Source organism: Coregonus lavaretus (genome assembly GCF_964263955.1).
Source record: "Coregonus lavaretus genome assembly, chromosome: 6".
Lineage (NCBI taxonomy): Eukaryota > Metazoa > Chordata > Actinopteri > Salmoniformes > Salmonidae > Coregonus > Coregonus lavaretus.
Window position 1 is genome coordinate 22,517 of NC_139993.1, and position 17,088 is coordinate 39,604.

The 17,088-nt window shown below is 44.8% G+C and overlaps 1 protein-coding gene across 1 annotated transcript in view; it reads right to left on the reverse strand.

Annotated features, from left to right (window-relative positions):
• Positions 1-357: 357 nt before the first annotated feature.
• Positions 358-17,088, reverse strand: part of neurl1aa (neuralized E3 ubiquitin protein ligase 1Aa) — a gene marked incomplete at its 3' end in the record, with an annotated part of 63,953 nt that continues 47,222 nt past the window's right edge. The window contains exons 4-6 of the mRNA XM_084164328.1: positions 13,925-14,647; positions 1,041-1,220; positions 358-614 (exon numbers count right to left, since the gene is read on the reverse strand). Coding sequence (XP_084020454.1) covers positions 358-614; positions 1,041-1,220; positions 13,925-14,647 — 1,160 coding nt within the window. The remainder of the gene's footprint in view (positions 615-1,040; positions 1,221-13,924; positions 14,648-17,088) is intronic.

Below are 17,088 nucleotides of genomic sequence, written 5' to 3' on the forward strand. Positions count from 1 at the left end.
GAGTAAGAAGAATAAAAACGTCTAGTTGAGAGAGAAAGTTATCGCCGGGGTTGCACCCCCCCCTCCCGCAGCTTCAAAAGCCACCACAATGCAAGAGACCTTTGCAGTGCAGGTCTACTAACTGTACCAGCCAACAAAAAAATAGGTATTTGAAACAAAAACCAAAATTCTTCCTCAAAATCCATCACACAAAGATACCATAGTGAACTGTCCATTGTCCATTTCCCTGATCTTAAAAGTCTCTCAACGTCTTTCCCCTCCTTCTTCCTCCTCTCCCCATTAACTTATGCCTGTGGCCCTTGGGGGCCTCAATATGCCTGTGGCCCTCAGTTTCGGGGCCCTTAGCTTCAAGGGCCCCTACGTGCTACGGTAGGTCTTAATGATGTCTTTGATTTGTCTCCTGCAGATCGGGCAACAGGCGTTGGACATCTTCTTGAGTTTGACGCCGCAGGTGTAGCAGAGACACATGTGACCGCAGGCGTAGATGACCGTGTCCACGTGGTTCTCGTAGCAGATGGAACACTCATCGCCAGTCGGCCACCCGGGCCCTCTCCCGCTGCCTGATGGGAAGGTGGGCGACTTGGGGAGGCTGACGGGCGAGCTGGGGGTCGTTCCTGTTAGGGGGGAGGTAGCGATGGAGGGAGGGAAGGAGGGAGCGGGAGAAAGAGAGAGAGAGAGCATGTGTTAGGGGTGTCAGTAGTCATTCGACCAATGAAAGAACATTCTGCATGTATGTACTGATGTAATGGATCTAATCTACAGTGTTGATCAATGCACTCTTTACAATAAATACAGTACAAACCCATTTTACCACTGCTGTTCCACTATGAAGGCAGCCTCACATTATGTTACTACAACATTAGACGAGACACTGTGTCCTCTCACTGCACAGCACGAGAAGCAATGTACCGAACAGACTCACCTCCCAGGACATCTGCTACCTATCTACTGTATACTACCTAGTGTCCCTCTCTCCTCTCTTAGCCCCCTGCAGTGGCTTTGATAGTTTGATTAATAGAGTGGCTCTGAAAGGTACAGACCTCCCGCGGAGCCACCACAGTAGGCTCCGGAGCAGGGGCCTCCCAGGCCTCCGTTAAGGACAGGGTCGGAGCTTCCACTACCCAGGGCCAGGGCTAGGGCGCTGGGAGTGTGGGGGGAGGAGGAGCGAGAGCTGGGGTTGGAGGGAGCCCTCGCCGGCTGGTCCCCGAGTTGGGTGGAACCTGGAGCCAGAGAACAGACAGAGAGAAAATAAATGGTTATGAAAGCATATAGAGTTCAAAGATAGCCACCTCAAATATAGCCACCTCAAATATAGCCATCTCAATTATAGCCACCTCTACTACTGTAAGTGGACTATCCAGTAGGTCCTACATTGAGGAACGATCCTATATCATGAAAAATAGAAATTTCTATTCATAAAAATATATATATATATTTTTGCTGTTATTGTTGATGCCATTATCTCACTTCGCCTTAGCAACAGTAGCCTTGTTCATTCATGCTAATAAAGCTTATCTGAATCTGAAAAAATAGTTGATATGTTATGAAGACATATGCCTACAAACATCAAAGGGTGTTTTCTCCTCTAAGTGCACTATACAGTACATTGGTAGTCTGATGAATGATCTTATGATCCTATTGAAGTGAATGTCTTTTCAATAACTTTTGGGGATTTCTAGGGTGAGGTTTAGGGAGATACAGTGGCTTGCGAAAGTATTCACCCCCCTTGGCATTTTTCCTATTTTGTTGCCTTACAACCTGGAATTAAAATTAATTTTTTGGGGGTTTGTATCATTTGATTTACACAACATGTCTACCACTTTGAAGATGCCAAATATTTTTTATTGTGAAACAAACAAGAAATAAGACAAACCCCCCCAGAGTAAATACTTTGTAGAGCCACCTTTTGCAGCAATTACAGCTGCAAGTCTCTTGGGGTATGTCTCTATAAGCTTGGCACATCTAGCCACTGGGATTTTTGCCCATTCTTCAAGGGAAAACTGCTCCAGCTCCTTCAAGTTGGATGGGTTCCGCTGGTGTACAGCAATCTTTAAGTCATACCACAGATTCTCAATTGAATTGAGGTCTGGGCTTTGACTAGGCCATTCCAAGACATTTCAATGTTTCCCCTTAAACCACTTGAGTGTTGCTTTTGCAGTATGCTTAGGGTTATTGTCCTGCTGGAAGGTAAACCTCCGTCCCAGTCTCAAATCTCTGGAAGACTGAAACAGGTTTCCCTCAAGAATTTCCCTGTATTTAGGGCCATCCATCATTCCTTCAATTCTGAATTCAGTTTCCCAGTCCCTGCCGATGAAAAACATCTCCACAGCATGATGCTGCCACCACCATGCTTCACTGTGGGGATGGTGTTCTCGGGGTGATGAGAGGTGTTGGGTTTGTGCCAGACATAGCATTTTCCTTGATGGCCAGAAAACTCAATTTTAGTCTCATCTGACCAGAGTACCTTCTTCCATATGATTGGGGAGTCTCCCACATGCCTTTTGGCAAACACCAAATGTGTTTGCTTATTTTTTTCTTTAAGCAATGGCTTTTTTCTGGCCACTCTTCCATAAAGCCCAGCTCTGTGGAGTGTACGGCTTAAAGTGGTCCTATGGACAGATACTCCAATCTCCGCTGTGGAGCTTTGCAGCTCCTTCAGGGTTATCTTTGGTCTCTTTGTTGCCTCTCTGATTAATGCCCTCCTTGCCTGGTCCGTGAGTTTTGGTGGGCGGCCCTGTCTTGGCAGGTTTGTTGTGGTGCCATATTATTTCCATTTTTTAATAATGGATTTAATGGTGCTTCGTGGGATGTTCAAAGTTTTTGATATTTTTTTATAACCCAACCCTGATCTGTCCCTGACCTGTTTGGAGAGCTCCTTGGTCTTCATGGTGCCGCTTGCTTGGTGGTGCCCCTTGCTTAGTGGTGTTGCAGACTCTGGGGTCTTTCAGAACAGGTGTATATTTACTGAGATCATGTGACAGATCATGTGACACTTAGATTGCACACAGGTGGACTTTATTTAACTAATTAGGTGACTTCTGAAGGTAATTGGTTGCACCATATCTTATTTAGGGGCTTCATAGTAAAGGGGGTGAATACATACAGTGGGGAGAACAAGTATTTGATACACTGCCGATTTTGCAGGTTTTCCTACTTACAAAGCATGTAGAGGTCTGTAATTTTTATCATAGGTACACTTCAACTGTGAAAGACGGAATCTAAAACAAAAATCCAGAAAATCACATTGTATGATTTTTAAGTAATTCATTTGCATTTTATTGCATGACATAAGTATTTGATCACCTACCAACCAGTAAGAATTCCGGCTCTCACAGATCTGTTAGTTTTTCTTTAAGAAGCCCTCCTGTTCTCCACTCATTACCTGTATTAACTGCACCTGTTTGAACTCGTAACCTGTATAAAAGACACCTGTCCACACACTCAATCAAACAGACTCCAACCTCTCCACAATGGCCAAGACCAGAGAGCTGTGTAAGGACATCAGGGATACAATTGTAGACCTGCTTAAGGCTGGTATGGGCTACAGGACAATAGGCAAGCAGCTTGGTGAGAAGGCAACAACTGTTGGCGCAATTATTAGAAAATGGAAGAAGTTCAAGATGACGGTCAATCACCCTCGGTCTGGGGCTCCATGCAAGATCTCACCTCGTGAGGCATCAATGATCATGAGGAAGGTGAGGGATCAGCCCAGAACTACAAGGCAGGACCTGGTTAATGACCTGAAGAGAGCTGGGACCACAGTCTCAAAGAAAACCATTAGTAACACACTACGCCGTCATGGATTAAAATCCTGCAGCGCACGCAAGGTCCCCCTGCTCAAGCCAGCGCATGTCCAGGCCCGTCTGAAGTTTGCCAATGACCATCTGGATGATCCAGAGGAGGAATGGGAGAAGGTCATGTGGTCTGATGAGACAAAAATATAGCTTTTTGGTCTAAACTCCACTCGCCGTATTTGGAGGAAGAAGAAGGATGAGTACAACCCCAAGAACACCATCCCAACCGTGAAGTATGGAGGTGGAAACATCATTCTTTGGGGATGCTTTTCTGCAAAGGGGACAGGACGACTGCACCGTATTGAGGGGAGGATGGATGGGGCCATGTATCGCGAGATCTTGGCCAACAACCTCCTTCCCTCAGTAAGAGCATTGAAGATGGGTCGTGGCTGGGTCTTCCAGCATGACAACGACCCGAAACACACAGCCAGGGCAACTAAGGAGTGGCTCCATAAGAAGCATCTCAAGGTCCTGGAGACAGTCTCCAGACCTGAACCCAATAGAAAATCTTTGGAGGAAGCTGAAAGTCCGTATTGCCCAGCGACAGCCCCGAAACCTGAAGGATCTGGAGAAGGTCTGTATGGAGGAGTGGGCCAAAATCCCTGCTGCAGTGTGTGCAAACCTGGTCAAGACCTACAGGAAACGTATGATCTCTGTAATTGCAAACAAAGGTTTCTGTACCAAATATTAAGTTCTGCTTTTCTGATGTATCAAATACTTATGTCATGCAATAAAATGCTAATTAATTACTTAAAAATTATACAATGTGATTTTCTGGATTTTTGTTTTAGATTCCGCCTCTCACAGTTGAAGTGTACCTATGATAAAAATTACAGACCTCTACATGCTTTGTAAGTAGGAAAACCTGCAAAATCGGCAGTGTATCAAATACTTGTTCTCCCCACTGTATGCACGCACCACTTTTCCGTTATTTATTTTTTAGAATTTTTTGAAGCAAGTTATTTTTTTCATTCCACTTCAACAATTTTGACTATTTTGTGTATGTTCATTATATGAAATCCAAATAAAAATCAATTTAAATTACAGGTTGTAATGCAACAAAATAGGAAAAACGCCAATGGGGATGAATACTTTTGCAAGGCACTTTATGTGGGGGTTTGTCACGTTTCAATATATTTTTTACATCCCCTCTTTCATTGGTGAAGGCAGGGAAACAAATGGAAATTCCGAGTCCATGTTTAAGAAGCACATGTATGGATGCCAGTGATGCCTAAGGTGAGGGGTCATGTTTCAGAGACCCCAGCCCCAGTGTGATTGACATTACATATTGGGTTCCAAAGGCACGGACATGGACACATTACGTAAGTCGGAATCCGACCCTGGCTACAGTAGACATACAGCACATGCCTGTATATCGATGAAAAACATGTTTGAAGTATCTAAGGACGAAGTGGATCCTTCACATTGCTTGATGGTTAGTTAGTTAATTGGTTGATAGTGATTGTGTAGTAATAATTTATAAAGACTGAGCAAGATTGAGTGTCACTATTGACTTTATAACAGTGGCTCACCTAATCAAACAAATAGCAGAAATGATACTACACCAAAAACAAACGAAAAAAAATTCTAGACTGTATTTATGAAAGTAGACATGTTGTATGCATCCAATCATTGTTAGTCCAGTGCTTATCCGCAGTAGTTGTAATATGAGGCTAATTGTTTTTTTTCTCCAAAGTAGGCACTAACAGAATGACTATTTAATGTTTAGTAAATTCCTATGCAAATTGGCTGTCTTGTTGAGTGTGCATGTCTTAATTAAAAAATAGGTTTTGCTAATTCGCTAGGAACAATGGAAATGGCTATCATCATCATTTCCCCCTAAAGCCACAAAAACAGGGACATCATCAGCAACAACAGCAACAAACAAGCCACAATGAACTATAATGAGCCCTTGAACATTTCAATAACATGTTATTTGAAGACATGAGGGATGAGAGGAGGAATAGTTCATCAAAGCCTCTGGGGATTGTGGTAACTGGGAGTGAGCTCAGTGGTCTTTCTCTGTACGGTACGTCTGTTTTTCTGGATGGCAAGATGGAAGAATGTGAAATATGAGTCGCCTGGTGTGTGTGGCCCATGGTCCATCATTAACACTTGAAAAAGAAAAGGAGAGCCTCACACTGTAGGAGCTCAGATGCAATCATTGAATAACCACAGTTTCCATAGACATTCTGGTGATTATTGTGATTTTGCTATTCATTGTTAATGTTTGTAGGCCTATGGAGCCAAATTGTATCTATGATCGTGTGTTATCCATTCGCGCTATTTTTATTTTATACCCCCTTTTTCGATCTTGTCTCATCGCTGCAATTCTCCAACGGGCTCGGGAGGCGAAGGTCGAGTCAGGGGTCCTCCGAAACATGACCCGCCAAACCGCGCTTCTTAACACCTGCCCGCTTAACCCAGAAGCCAGCAGTACCAATGTGTCGGAGGAAACACCATTCAACTGTCGACCAAGGTCAGCCTGCAGGCACCCTGCCTGCCACAAGAAGTCGCTAGAACGCGATGAGCCAAGTAAAGCCCCCCCGGCCAAACCCTCCCCTAACCCAGATGACGCTGGGCCAATTGTGCGCCGCCCTATGGGACTCCCGATCACGGCTGGTTGTGATATAGCCCGGGATCGAACCTGGGTCTGTAGTGACACCTCTAGCACTGTGATGCAGTGCCTTAGACCGCTGCGCCACTAGGGAGGCCATTTGTGCTTTTTATATGTTCTATTTATATCTGTAAATCAACCAATGACATCAAGCCACACCTGGCCATGATTACAGACAGCTGTGTGTCCTTCCAAAGTATAGAAATTAGTGACCCACAGTGTTTCTCATTATACCCTGATAAATACAGCTTGTCTGTCCAAACGTTGGTTATTCAATTATTGCATCTGAGCTCCTAGAGTGTGAGGCTGTCCTTTTATTTTTCAAGTATTCTACTCCGCTAGCCAGCACCTTGCCTAAACAGGTGTGCGTTTCTTTCGCCTCTATCATTAACACTGCCATCAGCTGACAACATGGCGACCTGACACCGTTTCTGGCATCTCTCTGGGAGCAATTGATTGATCTATGGCCAGATCCAAAATGGCTGCCCAGTTGCAGTCTTTCTATGCTCACAAACACTGGAGAGGCTGTCGACTAGGCCAGTGGTTCCTAACCTTTTTCGCTTACTGTAACACCAACTGAATTTGCCCAAGTATGTGCATTTTATCATTAGGCCTATGGTCTCATGAGTCTTCTTGTGGATAGGCCAAGTACCCCCACGGGACCTAGTACCCCTGGTTGGGAACCACTGTACTAGGCGGCCATTTTGGTTCTGCGACAATGCTAACATAATGCATTAGGACTAATGTTGGCTGTAATACTGATCTATGTTACCTGATGACTGACTGACATGGTGCATTACATCATGTGGTAGGCTGTACTGTACAAGTCTTGTAGAGTCTTTGAGGTTTTCTAAACAGGGCTGTATGTGGTGGTATTGTTGGAGAGGAGGGTTAAGAACTGGGCTGTTTGTTTGTGTAGAGGGCTGCTCTGGTGCCCCTAGGCTCTTGGTGCCTCAGTGTGTGTGTGTATGTCTAAGTGTGTGTGTGTTTGTGCGATGTGTGTTTTTGGATGGTAATTTGTAGAATGTCTATGTATAACACATACTCCCATACCTTTCCTCAGTTTGTACGTACACACCCTTATCCTTCTTATAAACTACCACTACTACTACTACTACTACGCTGACAGGTCCCCCTACTGACTCTAACCCAGAGGTGTGGTGGTGGTGCCGAGCCTCTCTCTGTCCTCCGTCTCTTCTATTTTAATCGTCTATCTGGCTCGTCCTCAGCAGCTGACCTAGGATCAGTTGAGCCCAGCCCTGATCCTCCTGTTCACTTCCAGATTAACTCAGAGAGGGATTGTGGACAGCTGTGGTAGCTCTCTCCCCCTGCGTCCCAAATGGCACTCTATTCCCTATGCGGTGCACTATTTTTGACCGCACTACTTTTGACCAGAGCCCTATGGGCCCTTGTCAAAAGTAGTTCACTATATAGGGAATAGGGTGCCATTTGGGACACAGCTAGTTTATTAAGGAGAGTATGTTCGTCCAGCTCCTCTAAAGCAGTCTGCTAGGGGAGGATTCTGAGGAATGTGGGCTATGTGACACTGAGACTGGGACTGGCCTACTTTGACTCAACAACACTGGGTCACAAACTGTCGCAACACCTCGATGGGGTTGTGGCTTCAAAATGGCCGCTTGGCGCTACAGTCATGGTTGTGTCTGAGGATGACCTTTGTGGTCATATAGTGACCTTAGGTCATCATAGTCTCTACATCTTAGAAGAGGAGTGTGGGATATCTTTCTAGGTATCTGTTTAGTGGTAGACTGGTGAATAGGAGGAGGGGAAGATGGGAGGAGGAAAAGAGGAGAGTGGGGTTGTAAAGTGGTTGCTTGTCTTCCTACATCCATTGAGCTTTCTGAAACACGATATCCAAAGCAACTTTAAGAGCTTTGAGAGGTTGGTGACTGTATATGGGTGGTCTTTAAGTTTGTTGTCAGCACCATTTTGCTACATTTTCTACATTTAGGCTCTCTATGGTAATTTGTAAAATCTGTATATAGGATAGTATATACTGTATATATAGTTAAAGCTGCAATCTGTAACTTTTTCGGCGACCCAACCAAATACACATAGAAATGTGAGTTATAGATCTGTCATTCTCATTGAAAGCAAGTCTAAGAAGCAGTAGATCTGTTCTATGTGCGATATTGCTATGCTTCCTGTGCTTAAGTTTAGTTTTTGTGTCTTTTACTTTCGGTTTTGTACACCAGCTTCAAACAGCTGAAAATACAATATTTTTGGTTATGGAAATGATATTTCACAGCGGTTTAGATGGTAAAATAATTCTCTACACTATACATGCTTGCAGGCATGTGTAGAGTGTGTGTGAGAGACAGGATTTTTTCAGGCCCGACATGAAGTGAGTGATTTTATCAGTGCTCTGGTGCTGGAAAATGTTCCGCAACATCCAGGTGTTCATAGCCCTGACATCTTAACATCCCTGCTATCAGATGTTATTATCTGTGTGTGTCTGTGTGTGTATCTGTACACTGAGTGTATAAAACATTAGGAACACCTTTCTAATCTTAAGTTGCACATCCCCCCTTTTGCTCTCAGAACAGCCTCAATTCGTCGGGGCATGGACTCTACAAGGTGTCGAAAGCGTTCCACAGGGACGCTGGCCCATGTTGACTCCAATGCTTCCCACAGTTGTGTCAAGTTTTGCTGGATGTCCTTTGGGTGGTGGACCATTCTTGATACACACGGGAAACTGTTGAGCGTGAAAAACCCAGCAGCATTGCAGTTCTTGACACAAACCGGTACGCCTGGCACCTACTACCATACCCCGTTCAAAGGCACTTCAATATTTTGTCTTGCCCATTCACCCTCTGAATTGCACACATACACAATCCATGTCTCAATTGTCTCAAGGCTTAAAAATCCTTCTTTAACCTGTCTCCTCCCCTTCATCTACACTGATTGAAGTGGATTTAACAAGTGACATCAATAAGGGATCATAGCTTTCACCTGGATTCACCTGATCAGTCTATGTCATGGAAAGAGCAGGTGTCCTTAATGTTTTGTACACACTTTACCGCTCATAAAAAACCAGTGGTGAGTCAATCCATGACGGTGCCCGCCGTGTGTGTGTGTGTGTGTGTGTCACTGCTAGGGAAGAGAAGGATGTCAGAGTCACTAGACAGGGAGAGGGAGAGAAAAGAGGCTGAGAGAGAGGGTGAGAGAGAGAAGGTGTGAGAGAGAGAGAGAGGGCGAGGGAGAGAGACGGCAGGAAAGGTGAATGCATGGCCAACCATGCCAGACCCAAGGATGTTTCAATGTTTCAGTCTGAAGGAGGGAGGAAAAAACGAGGGAGAAGGAAAGAGAGATTTACAGTGGCTGGAGTAGCTGTGGGTGGCGGGCGAGACTGTTCACTTGAGTGTGAACGAGCTGACATTCTAATGGAATCTATAATGTATCGGTCAGAGTAACAGTGTCCTATTTCTCTACTGCTGTTCTCTACCTCCCTCTAACATCCCCTCCACTATCACACCCTCATCCCCCCATTTACAGATGTAGGACCTTCATTTGATCACTCTTTCACAGGACAACTTTCCTGCAATGCATGACATTTAAAACTTGTATTGTATTTTAAGTTTAAATGGCTTCTGAAGTTTGTAATTTCCATTTTGACATAACAGACTTGATTTTCCATTACAAAATGTGTATCAACCCCTACAAAAATGTCAATTCATTATAATCCACATAATAATTCACATTTCCCGTTGCTGCAGGACTATTTTCGTGCCGTAGCAAACTGGCTCAAATTAAGATCCTACATCTGTATACAGTAACGGGTGAGGTCCAGTAATATTGAAAAGCATCAAAAAGATAGATATGATATTACTAGTACATGACTATAGTGGAAGATAGATATGATATTACTAGTGCATAACTATAGTGGAAGATAGATATGATATTACTAGTACATGACTATACTCAGTAGAAGTAAACCATCCATTTATCAGTTCCCATTGCAGTTCTCATTTACTGTCGAATGCATAATCTCTTGCTCTGCTTGTCTTTCATTCATTCATTCATTTGGGCTGCCGAGTGGTGCAGCGGTCTAAGGCACTGCATCTCAGTGCTTGAGGCATAACTACACTCCCTGGTTCAATTCCAGGCTGTATCACAACCGGCCGTGATTGGGAGTCCCATAGGGCGGCGCACAATTGGCCCGGGTTTGGCCGGTGTAGGCCGTCATTGTAAATAAGAATTTGTTCTTAACTGACTTGCCTAGTTAAATAAAGAAAAATAAAATGTTAATTCATTTATTCATTACTCTTAATCATTCATTCATTAGCAAGCAAGCAAGTTTATTTATATAGCACAATTCATACATCGAAGCAATTCAATGTGCTTTACAAAGATGTTTATCAAAAATAATGAAAACATCATAATAATAAAAATACAATAAAAAAACTACATATAAAGATTAAAAATTAAAAATGGGATTAAAACAATCATTAATGAATTCATTAATTTGTTAATCCAACCATGAATTAATTAGTTTGTTCATTCATTCAAACATTTATTCATTCATTCATTCATTCATTCATTTGTTCATTAATTCTCTCTGAATATCCAACTGTTACTTCTTAGTGAGCATGCTAGCTAGGAGCCCTAATCTTGACCTTCAGTGTTCACTCACCCTACCAAGGGCACTCGCCCACTAGGGGAGCTCAGGAATTAGTGGACCTCATGTCGGTGCACAACACACACTTTAAGCCAGCTTAAAGAAGCACTGCCAAATGTATATACAGTCCCACGGGCCAAATTCAGGTAAACCTGAAAGCCTATAAAACAAATTCACACCTGCCACCACATAAACAGATATGACACTTCTTAATGTTGAAGAATTGGGACATAAAGGTGATTTACTATCTATCAGGGTTAGAAAGAATTCCTAGATTTTTCTGATAAGTGATTGTAGTGTAGAGTGTCTAGAACAGTCATTTCATATTGCCGCAGACTCCTCGTAAGGTGATCCGTACTAAAAGAAACTCAGCCGTATTCAGGCAGTTCTGTTGTCTGATAACAGATGACCTAGCTACAGTGCTTAGCAACAAGAGAACTTCCTTGTACCTCTAGTGCTCTGGCTTCAATGTACAAGCACATGAAATGTACTAGTACAACAGACATTCAGTACAAACCACAACACCATAACACCATTTCCCTGTGCAGCTAACGAGTTCCTAGTAAAAAAGCATGGTGAAAACACCCACAGGGATGCATTTCCTGTGCAGTTTCCATGTAGACCCATAGTATTGACTGTTGGCTTAGTGCCACTGCAGTTGCCCTATCTATCAATACCCCAGAGCCACACTCCAGCCTCAGACAGTGTGTAGTGTGTGCTGCAGCCCTAAGTATAATGTATTGATGTGGCTTTCATTGATCGTGCTGTCAGCCACCTCTCTGTGCATCTCCAGAGTGCCTAATGGAGCAGACCAGATCCAAAATGGCGGCCGTGTAATGTAATATAATGAGAACAGTGCTAACAGCGCGGCATGAGGGCATGTCGATGCCTTGCTAACTGCTGTGACCTCCATGGCTGCATGGAAAATAAGCGTGTTAGCATGAGGGCAAACAAGCAGCACTTAATGAAAATACCATGTTAGCATTATATATCAGCACAGTAAGGTGTAGTTTATTTAATCTCTCTCTCTCTCACTCTCTCTCTCTTGCGCTCTCTCTCGCGCTCTCTCTCTCTCTCTCTCTCTCCCTCCCTCCCGCCCTCCCTCCCTCCCTCCTCCCTCCCTCCCTCCTTTCCTTCACTGAGAGGAAAGAGGGATATATTTAGATGGTGCTTGATTTGTCCTAAGAAGCAAAACAATGATGACACGTTGATGAGGTTGTGCCTGATTTGGTTGTGTGGCTTCGTAATTGGACTGTTAAAATAAGACAGGCCATCAACCTTCCCTGTCTTTCTACATGATACACCTAACAAAGATGTGTCACTTTTTAATTTCCGCTTGTCCAATCTCCGAAACATTCTGCCAAAGTTTTATTTGCATGTAATTATGGCTCAATAAAAAAAGCCATTATGTCATAGAAGGATATAGGAGTGAACATTCGCCGTTTTTTATTTGTTGACGTTTGTCTGCCCTTTTCACAGACTATGCAAAGAGGGACCTTGTGGACCACTTGGCTTGATAGGGGGCCTACAAATGTAGGATCTACATTTGATCACCCTGTTGCAGGAGGTTTGAGTTTTAAAAAGGCTTCTGAAGTTAGTAATTTCCACTTTGAAATTTCCCACTAGATTTTCCCTTTAGTATAACCTACATAATAATTCACATTTCCTGTTGCTGCAGGATTATTTTCCTGCGTAGCAAACTGGCTCAAATTAAGATCCTACATCTGTAAGTAAACAAGTATAAAGAGCTCAGCAATTCACCTCTCAAAAAGGCTAAAAGCACAGTTGTAGCTACTTTAGGCACACCTGCCTGCCACAGCAGAAATACAGTATGTTTGGCATATTGCAAATTAAGCGTACAGCCTCCCACCCACCCACACATCTTTCCCACTTCATGTTCATTATCTGTATTTAGAGTGTGTAATCAAGCATGGGGGCTCTCGGCATACTGCTGAGAGGTAGTGTGTGTCCCGTAGAGAAGACATGTTCCCCCGCTGTGAGTAGGTCGCAAGCACACGCAAGAACATGCAAACACGCACACACACACACATCATACAGACAGGAGAAGACATGTTGCCCCCGCTGTGAGTAGGTCGCAAACACACGCAAGAACATGCAAACACGCACACACACACACATCATACAGACAGGAGAAGACATGTTGCCCCCAGCTGTGAGTAGGTCGCAAGCACACACAAGAACATGCAAACACGCACACACACACACACATCATACAGACAGGAGAAGACATGTTGTACCCACTAGGTCACAGGGCCTGAATCCCACACTCCTCCTTTCACTTGTTCCCTCTCTTCCTGTTATTATCTTGGCAGGTTGTGAGACAGTGTCTACCTTGCTCTCCATTAATCCCTTTATAAGTGCATTTGGATCTGACTTCCTGTGTCAAGATGCTGTATTGAAGCCCATAACATGAGTGTACATCTCTGAGCTCTGTGATGGGGGTGGGGCCCTTGTTACTAAATCCCTGACCTACGATCGATCATAAATGGATAAATGAAAACGTTGATACAGTTGTACACCATGTCAGATTCAAGCCTCCTATGTCCTGTAGTACTGTAGACACTGTAGTATTTAAGGCCAGGACCTGACCATGTGACCTGATCAGGAAAAGTCCCCTAGCCCCTACAGTCCATAGCTAGGGCCTGGAGTTTTCCCCAGTCAGTTAACATAAATAGGAAAAACTCCTGGCCCCACATAGAGCATACAATAATAGTAGAGAGTAGTACTCTAAGTACACGTAACTGCCAAAATAAAGGAAACTCGTGTGGTGGCCCAACGCCCTATTAAGACACGTTAGGTTGGTGTTTCCTTTATGTTGGCAGTTACCTGTATAACATAACAGTCATTCTGACTTACCCAGTATCCTGAGTTGAGTGACGGCTCCGTGCAGACCGAAGAACATCCACAGGGGCCGGGAGTTGTCCACACACACTTGCATCCCCGCGTTTGTGCCATTGTGGCTCAAGATCACCTCCCCTTCCTGGTTGACCAGGAAGCCCAGTATATCACTGCTCTGGAGCAGCGTGGGCACTCGGCACACGGCCCAGAATTCCTTGCGGTCGACTAACGCCTCCGGGTTGTAGGGCAGGTCGCTAGGGCGCAGCACAGCGGGGTCGCATGATGTCACGCCATAGGACAGCGATCCTGACCTAGCCGGGCTCGACTTGGTCACCTTGATAAACACGGTCTCGCCGGTACGCAGTGGCCGGTCGGTGAAGACGAGCGTTCGCTCCTCTCTGGCGTGCTCGGATCTCGCTACCGTCTGCTCGTCGAGCATCTTGATGTGGGCACCGCGGAGTGCGTGGAAATGGAGGTCGCTTTCGAGGGAGTGCGGGAGGACAGAAGACTGCTGGGTGTTGAGGGAGTTCTGGGGGATGGGGCAGGAGGCGGAGGGAGGGGCCAGGTGGAGATGGGCGTGGTTATGAGGGTGTGCGGGGCCAGAGCCGTCCACTTGCTGCAGGTTGAGGTCACAGAGGCTGACAGAGAGGCGGGATTCATCTGCCTCGCGGCGGAGAGAGGAGGAGCGTACAGTGGTGAAGGAGCGTGGACGGAGGCAGTCGGGAGGGACGATCTCACTCTCTGGAAAAAAAGAAGAAGGGAGAGAGAGAGAGAGAGTTGAGAAAGAGGCCATTTTAGTTTCTATAATCATAGTAAATTGTGTTGAAACATAAAATAAAGAGAAAGAGAGACCATTATTTCTAAGAAAGAGACGAAGAGAGAGAAAATGAGGGATAGTCAATTAATAATGGTACTACATTGTGTTGTTCTGTTGCCATTTGTTAGCATTATAATTATTTGACCGTTTATATAGCTGTTTCCTTCACAATGTATTATTTTGCCAACCTTGGAATATTCCTTGAATGAAAAGAGAGAGAAAGAGAGAGGAAACGAGAGAGAAAGAGAGGAAAGAGAGAGAAAGAGAGAGGAAAAGAGAGCGAAAGAGAGAGGAAAAGAGAGAGGGAGAATGGCAGAGAGACACCCAGGCAACAAGCCAAGCACTAAAGAAAATGCCTAAATTGGCTAATGTTACAAACTAGTACAAGATCTAGGATATTGCTAATTAGCTGGTACAGCAGCAGAGGAATGTGTGATTTAGCTTGTTTAAAGATGTTGAAATTAATTTAAAAAACAACAGATTTGGTTGAGTGCTTTAATATCAGTAGGGAGCACCTCATTTCACATGAGGAGGACAAAGTGCTTAATTAACTAGCCTTGGATGATACCAAGAAAGAAATGAGTGCTTGTGAGACAGTGTGTGTGTGTGTGTGTGTTTGTGTGTGTGTGTGGAGCTCCCTCCTTCTACATTCCCAGCAGTCCATAGTACAGTATCATCCTTCTACAGTGTGCCATTTATATCTGCCACACATGTCCCCCTTCACACAGTAGGGCGGGTAGTAGTGACACACACACACACACACACACACACACACACACACACACACACACACACACACACACACACACACACACACACACACACACACACACACACACACAGAGAGAATGCCCTGCTTATAGTCATCCCCCTCCCCTCCCCTCCACCTCCCCTCCCCTCCCCTCCCCTCCCCACCCCTGTTGGGCAGCGGCAGGCAGCTGAAAATAAGGTCTCTAAATGTGTAACCTCAACCCCTGGGGGTGTGTTAAATAGCAGCATAACAGAACCAAACAGAACGAAACGGGGAGGCACCTACAGTCCCTGAATTTGTCCAATAGAAACTCTTGTTTCCGTTTGCAACGGTTTCGACCAATGATTACACCCTGGCGACACTGAAGAAACATCCCATCACTCAGACAAAGAGAGAAACAGGGGGAGAGGGAGGAGAGAGGGGAAGGGAGGACAAAGAAGAGGCCATTGCTCAGAGGGTGTAAGTGGATAAGGAAAATGAGTGACCAGACTGACCACCTTTGTTGATGGAGAGAGAGAGAGTGATGGGGGTGATGGATAGCAAGGTAAGGGAGGGGAGGGAAAGAGAAAGAAAATGATATTGGTGACCACCTCCTCTGAGAGCGCAGAAGATAGAGAGAGAGCCCATCACTCAAAGAGCGAGAGAACGAGACAGAGAGAAAGTTGGACCACCAGAAAATGATAGCGAGTGACCATAGAGAGCGAGGGGCGACAGACTGACAGAAGAGAGAGAGAGAGAGAGAGAGAGAGAGAGAGAGAGAGAGAGAGAGAGAGAGAGAGAGAGAGAGAGAGAGAGAGAGAGAGAGAGAGAGAGGATAAAATACAGCATCCACCAGTCCTCCCAGGAGAGGTGTAGTCTGCAGCCAGGCCCATTTCACCCCCTGCTCCCTGTGAGCCCTGTCCCAGAAAGCCTTTTAGAAGCCAGGGCCAGCTCTGGACATAGATAAACCTCTTACCCTTAATTACTACCCTCATGAGGCCTGGCGGACAGCCTGCCTGAGTGTGTGTCTGCTAATAACAGCAGTGAAACCACAGAGAGCTAAAACCTCTTAGCCTGTCCAATCTGAAAGGGCTGTAAGGGACCCTGGCCAGAGTGGGATTCTCTTCCACTCTGAAAGCATTCAAATGTATTTTGTCCTAATATGGACACCGTACAAATGTTAATGCCTGGCAAGACAATGTAGGGCATTTGAATGTGTGCCAGAAAACCATCTGCTGTCCATTTGTGAGCTATTTTGCAATTTTGTGTACATTCCTTGTACACTTAAATGTGTTAACAACGGCCAGAGAACCTATGCTGTGTAATGCGGTGAGGAGATTCTAATTGAGAACCGATAGCGACCTGTCAGGCTGACAAAGCCGGCTAGATTATCAGAGCTTCATCTTTCTTGTTGTTCACTAAGAATTATGACCAGATTATACAGGAAAAAGAGAGGTTTCTGTTTTAGTGCTGGCTGCTGTAAATGTTAGAGTCAAACCAGGATCCAGCGCCAGCTCTTACCCAATAACAGATCATTCAATCAAACCATTTCAAAGAGAATATTTCAGTGGCCTACTGAAAGGCAACGGCTGCCTTCCTATACTAATTTTACATTTGAGTTATTTAGCAGGCGCT